At 50.1% G+C, this 12041-nt stretch overlaps 3 protein-coding genes across 3 annotated transcripts; 2 read left to right on the forward strand and 1 right to left on the reverse strand.

Annotated features, from left to right (window-relative positions):
• Nucleotides 1-401: 401 nt before the first annotated feature.
• FPOAC1_000344 (uncharacterized protein) lies at nt 402-2750 on the reverse strand (the record flags this gene model as incomplete). Its single annotated transcript, XM_044844960.1, has 6 exons — nt 402-428; nt 484-921; nt 973-2190; nt 2338-2498; nt 2561-2577; nt 2629-2750. The coding sequence occupies 6 exons, from the start codon at nt 2748-2750 to the stop codon at nt 402-404; spliced, it is 1983 nt and encodes a 660-aa protein (XP_044710876.1).
• A 5078-nt stretch (nt 2751-7828) lies between these two features.
• Nucleotides 7829-8967, forward strand: FPOAC1_000345 (uncharacterized protein; the record flags this gene model as incomplete). The annotated part of the gene is made up of 2 exons (XM_044844961.1): nt 7829-8205; nt 8262-8967. 2 exons carry the CDS (start codon nt 7829-7831, stop codon nt 8965-8967), a joined length of 1083 nt encoding a protein of 360 aa, XP_044710877.1.
• Nucleotides 8968-9643: 676 nt separating this feature from the next.
• FPOAC1_000346 (uncharacterized protein) lies at nt 9644-11400 on the forward strand (the record flags this gene model as incomplete). The annotated part of the gene is made up of 2 exons (XM_044844962.1): nt 9644-10019; nt 10064-11400. The coding sequence occupies 2 exons, from the start codon at nt 9644-9646 to the stop codon at nt 11398-11400; spliced, it is 1713 nt and encodes a 570-aa protein (XP_044710878.1).
• Between the last annotated feature and the right edge of the window lie 641 nt (nt 11401-12041).

The raw sequence follows: 12041 nt of genomic DNA on the forward strand, positions 1-12041 counted from the left end.
AGCCATATCATTTGTACTCCTATATCCTCTATGCGTGCTCCTTCATCAACAAAGTCTTGTTATGTGAGAGGTGCTCAGATTGTGTTGTGTATGTGCCAATCGAAGCGCTTGTTGTTCAACTCCGTAGCCAGCCGGTCGTCGTTCGTCGTCGTGATATACAAGAAACAGGCGTCGCGAACGTCGCAATTTCGTATGGTTGGTTGCTTCAACCAAGCCCAAGCGAAAATGTATATTAAGAGTTTCCGCGCATCCCGTTTCGTGGTGCAGCCGCGTTACTGCATTTCTCAGTTGTGCCCGAGTAAATATTGGTGCATGCAGGTGTCCGCATCGTATCCTCCATTATGTTTAAAGCCCCTTTTGAGTAACACAGACTTTAAATGTTGAGCTGCTTTGATCTATTATCATCTGCGAAAGTTAATAATAGCGAGCTAATGAAATGTTAGTAAATGTTTAGTAATCTTGAAGTAACGGAGGGAGACTTACTCTACTATTAGAACCATATGCCAGCTTCTGGCCATCGGCATCCCAGCACAAGCAGTGCTCATCTTCCTCATCAGCATCTGCGTTGGCCTTGGGGCTAAGCCAGCCAGGGTGCACTGGTCTACTCCAGCTTGCTCGAGGAACGGCGTGGCTTCCAACTTTCCAGATCAAGACCTGCGTCGATGTCGCGCCCGCGATAAAAGCGCCATCCGGTGTGAAGGCCAGTCTCATGATTGGTGAGTCCATTGTCAAAAAGCACTTCGGTTTGCTCTTGGGCATTCGAGCGTTCCAAATCAGTATAGCGCAGTCGTCTCCTCCAGTCGCGATTAGTCGTTCGTCCTCAGCTCCTTGAATGTTATCGGGAATAGGTTGCCACTGCATTGTAGTGATAGCGCCTTGGTGTGCTGAGATGGACCTTCGCTGTCCACCTTCGTCCCATAGCTAAATCAGTCAGCATTTCTGTTCAACAAGTGAGCAATGTAAAAGTCTCACATCCAGTATGCCCTTGTCGCTGGACGTAGCGGCCAAGCTTGATCGTGCATCGAAAAGCACTTGAGTAAAGCTATCGTCCTCCTTGGTCTCAAATTTCCTGGCTTGAACTATTGTTGTATCCGTACATTGTAGGCATATCATCAGGTCACCACCGCACAACAAGAACTCTGCGTCACCAGTCCAGACGGCATCAAGGGGCGTAGCCGCGATGTCGTGACCAGGAAGGAGATATGATAGAGAGTTCCCAGCGGGCGGGTAGTGCACGGTGACAAGAGCACCACCCTTGTCCGGCGAGATGGCGAGCAGTGCGGTATTGATGGGGTTCCATGAGAGTTTGATAATAGGTGGTTCCGATACTTCCATAGACTGTAGATGGGCACCCTCTGCCGACCATACATTAATCGAAGCCTGGTTCTTCGAATCCGTGGCTACTGCGATAGCAGCACCATCTGCGGTCCACGACAGGGCTGTGACTGTCGTATCGCGGGGTACGTCACGGTCGAGCAGGGAATGGCCTTGAGGTGACACGTGATCTTGTCCTGGTTCAACAGGGCCCGCACGCGCGATACTCCAAACACGGGCTAGCGCATCCGTACCAGCAGCCGCGAGGATAGACGGGTCTCTTGGGTTCCACTCGCACTGCAAAAGGATGGGAGCATTGTCGGGCCCAGAAGGTGAAGATGGCGACGGCGTAGTTCCCCGACCTTGGCCTTCACTTTGGTCATCCATCAAGCGAATAAATGTCGTTTCTGGAGCCAGCTCCTCGACCTTATCAACTTGTGTTCCCTGTTCAGGCCCGTCAGTTCGCACCATTGGCTCTGGTGCCTGCTCGCCCTCCAGAGGCGAAGGATATGCGTGATTGTCAGGCTGGTCAATTTCCATAGGTGTCGTCACGGGAGCCGGTGCTGCTGTTGTCGCGCCCGCTCCTGCTACTGCTCCTGTTGTTGATGTCATTGGAGCTAATGCTGGTACCGGTGCTGCTGCCGGTGCATCGGCGCCATTTTCCAAACCATTGCTTAACCGTTGCCGCTTCGACGCAGGCGATCCATTCGATATTTGCTGAGGTCGTTTTCTTGATATCTCCTCGTCGATAACTTCCTCCCCTTCGGCGTCTTCTTCCTCGTCCTCCTCGATTCTGCCCTGCGGGTGCGCGTCTAAAGGTCCAAAAATGCCGAAATGCAACGCTTCGGCCTCTTCCGCTGAAGCATCCTGAGGCAGCTGCATGTAGCGAATCATATCAGTCTCTGACCGTTTTGGAAGTCTGACCTTATCAAAAAGCATAGCCCAACTCAACTTGACGGTGGTGGGGGTACATCTGCTGAGGCGAAACTCTCATCGCATCCGAGGAATTCCAGGGTGACTTACCAGTTTCCGTGCATGCTCACGTTCAAGCGCGTGGTATTGAAGGCCGCGATTGATGACAGAAACCAATGCGTGGCTCTTGACGTGACGCGCAAAGGCAAATTCTCTGTGAGGCTGTTTAACGTGCCACTCCTTTTGAAACTTGGCGGCAGTCTCTCGGTAATCTGCGAAGAAAGTGAGGTTAGATTTACTGTGGCGCTAATGATCGCGCAGAAGTGCTACATACTGCCTTCGAGAAGGAATCTGTGGACATGAGAAATACATGGTCAGCGCAAAGTCCAATGAGTGTAAAACCGCAGGTGAGTAGGACCCGGTGCGGCGGTTGGGAAGCCAGGAACGTAGAGTGCAGCGGTAGTGACGAACCTCCAAACAAGAAAGTTGACTCTGTCCGAGTCGAGGAATTCCTTAGCGACCATGGTCCAGAGAGCGCCGCAAAAGGCGCAGAGTCGCTAAAGGTTCGCAGCAGATGATGTATAACAAAAAATTGTAGCACAGATCACCGAGGCTCTCGAAAGCCAAGCTATTTTTGAGGCGCAAACGGATTATTTGATGTTGTTTTTATGAGGGTCGGACCAAGGAAAGGTGAGTAGTGAAGATGCAAAAGACAGATGAAATTCAAGGTTCCAGTTGGGGCGGTGGTGAAGTGGGTACGTACCTTTAGCCCGTAGTGGTGGTCCAATGCCAATTGGGTTGGATCTCTCCTCTGTTGCACGTCTGCCGCCCCTGTAAGCGACTCCCGTCCCAGCCCAGCCCAGCAACGCAGTGCAGTGCAGCAGCAGGTAGTGTGCACCGCAGCGCAGCCCACTGCAGCCCGAGATTCAATCAATGGTCCTCGCTGGCTTCTACGGCACTGTCTAAGGTACAGGCACCAGCCCGGTTAGGCTAGCCAGACTAGCACAGGATCAGGTCGTTCTGATTGTGGCTCTCCCCGTTTCTGCTAGCTCGAATCAGTTGGGGTGATGCAAGGATGGATTGGATGGAAGGGTACCTTGTCGAGGTACCCTTAAAACGCCAAGAATAAAGCGACATTGCTTGCGCACGAGCTACGGGTCCTTTACGGGGAGCTAGGCACGGGGCTGACTGGGGGGTTTTTGGATTTGGAGGTACGTCCATGGCCGTTCGTTGGTTTGTTTGATCATTCGTTCAATCCACGAATGGATGACCAGAACTTGCATCGCTACAAATCAAGGTTGGTGACAGAGTAGAACTCGTCATATGCGCAAACCCGATGCCTTGTTCCTCTTCAGACACCAAAGCGGTTGTTGACAGCCCAAGTACAAAAAAACACCAGATGAGCCCGCCCTCAAGACACACATTGACTGGCAGGGAGCTAACTAACCCACTGAACGGCGGGTTTGAAATGGAAATGGCGCTAGCGGACGCCAAGTCGAAGCCTCGAAGCATGGAAAAGTAGAGAGAACTGGGCCTTCCATCCATCGGTGCAAGTCGTCGCTTTTTCTTCAACTGTGGTCATTGTCTGAATATCACAGTGGGTGCATCCTTGGAATGTACCGGTACTTTGAGATAGTTGGAATGGCCACCAATCGATATGTCGTGGACCTGCGGGCAAGCAGGGGTTCGGTGGTGAGCATTTGGAGGTCCTTGAACCCGTTTGGGCCATGCATTGCGGATATTGAATGATGAATGGGCGAATGCAACCTCCAATATTAGGACTGTCGAAATAAACAGCATCCAGCGCCAACACCACCCCCCAGCTGATAGCGCAGTGCAGTGCCACCTTGAAATCAACGGTAGATTTTCCTGCCTGCCTGTCGTGGGTTGGTCGGTCGGCGATTCCATGGTCGCTTGCTAGGTTAGGTTTGTCTTCTTGAACAGAGGCGTCCTTCCGTTATCACAAGGTTTGGAAGATCATGCCCCTTGTTGGAGATGGTGACAGTGACTCAAGATGAAGAGGGGGGTTATCGATCTAACGACGGGGAGAAAAGGGATCGATGATGAAAGAATATCGCTTCTTTTGTTTCCGTCGTAAACTCTCCTTTCGTTGTTCTCCGTCTGTCCTGCCTTCCCTCCTTTTTGAAGAAATGGAGCAAGAAATAAATGTTACCGCTCGTCATCGTTAGATTATGTACGCCCCTGCCGCTGCGAGTGTGATGGTGTTCCGTCAATGTTTTCCCCCCAGTTTGTGCATGAGGCTTCTTGAATTGCCGACCAATCATGACTGGTCAACTGTCTTAGTCACTGCTAGTCCGCGTCAAATGCCATGCCATGCTTCCCTCCAGGGCTCGGGCTGATGCATTCGCCTTTCCTCCCAAAAATCTGAGACGGATGCAGATCGACCACGACAGGGGTCGTGTTCAAGCCTGTCCACCTTTGATCAAAGTACTGGTACTTGAACATGTGTTGGGTTTCCTTTCCGTCCCCCGCCCATCCCTTAACACACGCTTTACCTTTCTTCAACCCCCTGCTGCGCTCACTCCATTTCGAGGTCGTAATGTCACAATGAACCAAGGAACCGAGTCCAAATCCAAGTCCAATTCCAATTTGGGCTGAGAGAATTTGCGTCGTCTTGAGTTTGAGCGGGCTAATGGAAAAGGATAAGGATACATCACAGACCCTCGGGGCGACAGCCTCTATCGTTAGGTACTGATTGTCTCTACGTCAATCAGCCACTACCGTCAAGACAACTCAATCCTCAGTCTGGGGAGGCGATGGATGGTTCAAGACAAGCCAGCCCACAATCGAAAAGAAAGGCCCACCAAAAACACCGCCCCGGCATGCTTGCCTGGCCTGGCTCCCACAGCTCCGGACGGACAAAGACAAGGATGTGACACCCAATGTCATCCAGTCCCGGTCGCCGGTCTGAGCATCCAAATCAAATCAATCTCTGCGTGACATGACATGCACAACTCGTTGCGCTCACCGATAGCCGCCAGCCAAGTTGGCAGAGAGAGATAGCAAATGCAGACCAAGGTTGCAAAAGGCAGCAGGGCTGTCCACGGATAGAGCACTGGCTGAGCATAAACATGGCAGGGTTCGTTCACGATTTGTTGGTTCCATTGCTTACTTGCTGGGTTGACAGCGTCATCTCTACACAGTACAGCACTGATAAGCTGTGCAACTGCTTCAGACCCCTCGCAACGCACCATCTCGTGTGACAGCGACAGAAACTCTGGCCAGCGGTTGCCTACAGAATGCAAACCTGCAAAGTTGGCCGTCGCATCCCGCTCAGTTCATCGTAAAAAGTGCTTGCAGAAGTCTCGTCTCGCCCATTATTACGTGGCAACATGTACTTTTAGCTCATTCAAATGGACCGCCAAGGAGAGTCCACACAGCCGTGCCGCCCTTGTCCCCAAGACTTGAATCACCAAGCTTTTAGCGACCAAGTTAGAACAGATTGTTGATTCCAGTGATGTGGTTTCAACTTCCACCAAGACGATGCGACTTGAGAAACACCATCACCGTCACTTCATGACACAAAAGTTGTGCAGACTCGTAGGATACAGCATACAACGCCCCCCAACACGTTGCGCCAAAAACGCGCTGATGCACGTCTTGCTTTCCACCCACGCAGCCCACGACAAACCTCCGAACTGGGCGGGTACCCGCACGTTTCGATTTCGACAAGGTCCCGTGCTTTGCTTTCCTCTTCCCTTTTTTTTGCGTCAACAAGCACGGACTTTTGTGATGATTTCAGCAGTTGATTTCAATGTCAGCCAACGAAAAAGGAAGTCCCTTTTCTACCTTCTACGATAAGCATACAGATGTCACTACCAGATCATGACCATCCCCTTAAAAAATGAATCCTCAGTCATTCTCAACACAACTACGTCATCACGTGATGGTCTTGTCAAAAAGCTCCCGTGGCATTCCCGAGGTACTCCTTGACATTGTGCATCTCCCGTTCGGTACTTGGACCCTCCACCAACGCAACGTTGTCTGAGCCATCTTTTCGCAAATCTCCGGATCTCAGGCCCGTCAACAACACAGACTCCTTGATCTCGAATCGTGCTGAACTGAGCTGCTCGGACTTGACGAACGGGCTTCTGCCTCGAATCCTTCAAACAAGCATACGAATTTGGCAAAATCTACGATCATGGCTTGATGAAAGATGTGGCTGTCTTTGCTTTGCCCCTGCACGACATTCCCAAGTCAGCCCCACTAACTCCATGCCCACCAAGAGGCACAGGGGAACAACACATCGACAAGTTAAACGTTCCTAGCCAATCAGGTGAAGTCTAGAAACTGGCTGCCTCAAGACATCCGTCATCATCTTGTCTTTACCGAAGCCCCCGAGCCTCGTCCGGGCTGGACATCCATTCTACCGTCCAACATTGACAAAAAAACACAATTTCGGTAACAATTGACTGTTCGCCAGCATGCTTAATAGTCGTGTTCGGAGAGATGGTGCTAAAAATGAATTGACGCGTTTGAGGATCTTCAAAAGCTAATCACAAGGTTTCAAGATCTGAATGTGGAGACAAACATGATGCGGCTACAGAGTACTTTCAAGACATTCGCACCTTCAAGAATCAAAATATGAAACAGCTCTGTCCTCTCACCGGTTTATGTCATTCTTCAGCCAAATGGTACCTTTAGAAAAGAAGGAATCAGGTTCACCAGCAGTGCAGTAAACTGGCCGGCCGGTATTGGTTGACCCTTGTTGATTAGAGATGTCCTGGTCAAGCCGGTCAGCAAGCATGACAGAAACCACTCGGAGTTATAGCCATGATCCGCTAGTGCCCACCCTCGGGTGATGAAGCCATCGTTAGAGTTTGGGATGTGAAATTTTCAGCTGCTTCATTTCAGAACGCTAGGAGACTCAAAATTGCCAGTGTGAATCGTTATATCAATAAAGAGTCCCTATGGCCCGGATCATCTGTCCTGCCAGACTACGAAACCCCTGAAATAAGTCCAAGCATGCACTGTAGATGAGGGGAGGTCTCATCAAAATTGAATGATCAGGCGCCTGTTGAGCAGGGGTCCAGACTCACCCTTCGTACTGGCTGGCGCGCCTCAGATAAAGCTGCCCTCTAGAAGCTATCAGTGACGAAATTAGTTAGCCATCTTTAGTAGTTTAAAGTAGGCTTTTGGGTTACTTATTTTTGTTTCCTGAGAGACTACCTTTTCTGTTACCCTCCACCTGGCATGTTCCTACATGTGGCGGCCTTAGGCTACCCGCTGAGTCGTGCGCCACAAGAGGCTGAACGTACTGTGATGAGGCTGGCAGAGAGAGTGACGGACTGAGGACAGCTTAATCCAATCTAAGGGTTTCAAAGGGAAATAAAGAGAAGGACAGATTTTAAGAGCCTACGCCAACAACAAAGGCTTGCGAATACGACAATATCTGCCGCTAAGAAAGAGGCTCACCGCATTTATCAGGAATTTAACGAATTACGAGTCAACTTGTCCATTATCCCGCGCCAAAAAAAGACCCGGCGCTTCTAAACCTCGCTCGGACAACCTCAACGAAGTTGGAATAAGAACCGATATCTTGGGTTGGACCCTGAAACCTAAATACCTAAACAACGTCACGATGCCGCCGCGAATAAATATTCCGCCTGTTACACGTATCCTCCTCATTGCGCTTCTCGGCCAGTCCATCCTCAGCGCTGCGATCCGGTATCGCCAATGGACTGCCGACGCCAACATCGTCATTCCCTACTTGACGCTGGTCCCGCAGCTGTCCATCATCTATCCCTGGACGTTTATAACCTCGACGTTTGTTGAGAGCAATGTGTTTACGCTCGGTATCGCGGCTGTGACGCTGTTCCATGGAGGAAGATATCTCGAGAGAGCCTGGTCGTCGGCTGAGCTGGCAAAGTTCCTTGCTGTCGTCTCGTTGGTTCCAAACTTCCTGACACTCTGCGTTATGGTGCTCGGCTTTACTCTTTCGCGCAACGAGAACTGGACGTACGTACAACCTTTTTGGAAAAATGTTTGTGAGAGAGACTAACATGGATATGTAGCTTGACCGTTATTGCAGGAACCATTCCCGTGCAAATCGCTTTCCTTGTCGCTTTCAGCCAACTTGTCCCAGCACACACTGTGACGCTCTTCCGCGGCGTCGTATCTCTCCGAGTCCCTCGATTCCCGGTTCTTTACATTGGCATCGTCTTCCTTTTGTCTCTGACCCCTATCCTCAACAGGGCCGCCCTATGGCTCGCCATCTTTGGATTCCTTACCAGCTGGACCTACCTCCGATTCTACAAGACCGTGTTCCCAGACCTTGACTCTTCCCAAGATGCATCCCTCCGAGGTGATGCGAGCGAGACCTTCGCATTCGCCGAGTTCTTCCCCGGTCCCGTGAAGCCATTCGTTGCTGCTGTCGCTGATCAGATCTTCCTGGTATTGGTGGCTATGCGACTATGCACACCGTTTGCGCAGGCCGACGCTTCTCGAAACGATGCCCGAATTCAACGTAATGCTCCTGGAGGTGCTCGCGCCGAGGCTGAGAGAAGGAGAGCTATTGCGCTCAGGGCGTTGGACCAGAGGCTACATGCTGCGACAAGCAACCAGACTGCGCAAAAGCCTTCCCAACCTCCTAGCCGACCGACTGGCCCAACAGTGCAGAGCCAGCCTCAGCCTGCTACACAGACTGCTATGACGTCGCAGCCTGGCCCCCTACTTGGCGAGACCAAATTCGAGCCTGATCATGACGACGCGAAGAGCTGAGTTTCTATTTCCATACCAGAGTAGCAAATGTGCAGTTCGTGGAAGGATTGCATGGTTACTATATGATGTACGGTTTGATTCAGGTCAGGTCTGTTGGAGAGAACAATAGGCTGACCAGAAGCGCAGTATTGCTAGCGGCGCTTAATAGACAGCGGCATTGATGGGTGATATAGGCACTCTAGCGGAGCTCTGGTGTTATGAGGCTTTTCTCGGGTTTTCTTTGTAGTCTGTTACCATCTCATTCTGTGTGTAATGGGATGGGGTTGGAATATCGTATATGTTCATGATATATGTTGAGGCCGGGCTAGTTAGATACAAATACCAAAACAAAGATACCATTAGTGTTTGAACTGCCAATACCAGTATGAACTATGTTTTAAACCTGTTCAAAGTATCATGGGTGTTATCTTGATTGATGTCGAATTCACTAATGGTACAGGGTAAGATGCCTGCCCAGCGATGCTGACCAATAACCTTACCGCAATTAGTTTGCTGTCCTCCCTGAATATGAAAGCTGAGTTGAGTTGTGACTTACAAGTCGTGTCTTTTTGAGCGCGTTTCATTCGTTCGTCGCAACTGCAATATAATCCTCTTCATTTAGCTGGTTTATCGCCTTTTCATCTCATTGTAATCCGAATTGGTGGCTTTATCAACTGTTCACGCGGCGCAAGTCAATATGGGCTGGCCATGGGAGTTCCTCACTCTAACCGATGAGGAAAAACACCAACGCCGCCTGAGTCTCGAGCACTACGCCTACATAGCTCATCTTTCTGCATTCGCTCCGGCACTTTTGTTCGTTTTGCTCCGCCTCGTCAACCGCGTACGACGGAGCCGTAGTAGTGGATATCAGCAAGTTCCCGGCTCACCCACCATCAAGGCGACCCAACAGAGATGGATCACCAGAGTTATGGGAAAAGGTCCAATGATCAAGTGGTGGCTCGGTGAAGACGTTTGGTTTCTAGGTAGTCACTGGGGTCAGCGTGATGAGTGGGTTTTGGGTATTGCGTGGACTATCTGGTTGTTGGTGTTGAGTATTCATGGGACAGGAAAAGGTACGATAAGCAAATTACTGAGAGAAACACCACTGACAATTTAGACTATCTTCATCTCACGAAGCGGCTGGGAATTGTTGCAACATCTCAGATGCCTATTCAGTATCTCCTTGCTCTCAAGGCCATCAACCCATTCGCTTTTGTCCTCCGCTCATCTCACGAGCATATCAACCGGTACCATCGCGTACTGGGTCGCATCATCTACTTTCTCCTAACCCTTCACGCTATTCTTTACAACATATTCTTCATAGAGTCAGGAATATGGTTCAAGCGCTTCTTTGCTCCTATTGTCTTTGCAGGAGTTGCGGGCTTCATCGTTATGCATGCCCTCAACGGCACAGCTATGGTTCGTGTTCGTCAACAGTCATATCGCATATTCTTCATCGTCCATCTTCTCGGAGCTTTCGCCATCCCGCCTTTGATCTACTACCATGCGACATCGTCGCGGTTCTACATAGGCGAAGCCATCGGCGTCTTCGTCCTGGACCTTGCTGTGCGAAAGATGATCACCATCACAGCACCCGCTGTCGTCGAAGCGATACCCGGTACCAGCCTCGTCAAAGTAACTGCCATTATGCCCTCTCACAAGATTGCAAAATACGCCGCCCGTCCAGGATCACACATTTATCTTAATGTTCCCCCGGCCTCTCGTCCCGGCACTGGCCAGTTCTCTACACCATATCTCGTCTTTGAGTTTCTGTATAACCCCTTTACAGTAGCATCTACCAACCAAGAGGCGGGTGAACTGACCTTTGTCGCACGTACGAGAACTGGCCCCATGACAAACCGCCTGCATCATCTCTCTTCCACCACCAATGACGGAGCGTCAGCTGAAAAGGTCGAGCTTAACATTGAAGGTCCTTACGGTACTATAGGAAAGACGTTCAACGACCTCATCACATCAGGCATCAACCGTGTGCTCATAGTGGCTGGAGGTGTAGGAGCGAGTTTCGCTATCCCACTTTACCACGCCATCAACGCAGAAAACTCCATTGCTCATGTTCAGCTTATCTGGGCCATCCGCAGTGCCGGCGATGCTACATGGGCTTCATCAACACCTACCGGAAAATCTATTCTCGACGATGAACAAGTGCAATTATTCCTTACAGGTGACATGGGCGTTGCCGACGACAGTGATAACGCTGCTGGGGTTGAGATGAACAATATGGCGCAACAAACAGCTCGCCCAGCTGTACGAAACAACAAAAGACCAGACTTGCAAAAGATCGTCGATGACACTTTCCGGAAATCGCAGCAAGAAAACGTTGCTATTCTTGTTTGCGGTCCTACTGAGATGGTCAGAGAACTGCGCAAGAGCGTCACACCTTGGGTGATGAAGGGACGTAATGTTTGGTGGCATAATGAAAGCTTTGGGTGGTAGACTAATAAGATGGCGATCCTACTAGTGTTAGATTTACTCTTCTTTAGTATTGCTGCATATATATATACGGATGACAGTCAGCAAGAGGGGAAATATAAATGTTTCAAGTTCAGTCCTCATATCGCGATCCAAGAGACAACTCGGCTCGAGAACCTAGAAGCAGCCGTCAGGGTATCAGAAAAATTGGCCGCTGGAAGCATAAGAGACGAAATTAGTATGCCACATTATGCTCCCTAAACTATGGCTCTTAGACTACTTATTTTTGTAACCTTAGACTTGGGTCATTTTTTCTGCACATGGCCAACAAGAAACATGAAAAATAAAGCCCTTAACCAACGGGGGCGCTATGAAAGGTATCTAAAAACAAGACCGGGTATCTCGAGTTAAAACAGTAATACCTCATCCACAATCGATTCTATGTATCGCACAAGCCAATACAACACCGGCGTAATCATAGACTATACTATAAAAATCTATGCTTTCGCATGGTGCCCTCCACATCTTCCAGATCCATGGTGTCTCCCTCGCAGCTCTCGTCGAGCAACGCCTCACACATCTTCCATCCCAACCTGTACCTGAAAATGCATCACACCCCGTTCATCTAACCCCAGATAGGTATATTGTGAATTCTAATGCACAAA

The sequence above is a fragment of the Fusarium poae genome, chromosome 1 (assembly GCF_019609905.1).
Source record: "Fusarium poae strain DAOMC 252244 chromosome 1, whole genome shotgun sequence".
NCBI lineage: Eukaryota > Fungi > Ascomycota > Sordariomycetes > Hypocreales > Nectriaceae > Fusarium > Fusarium poae.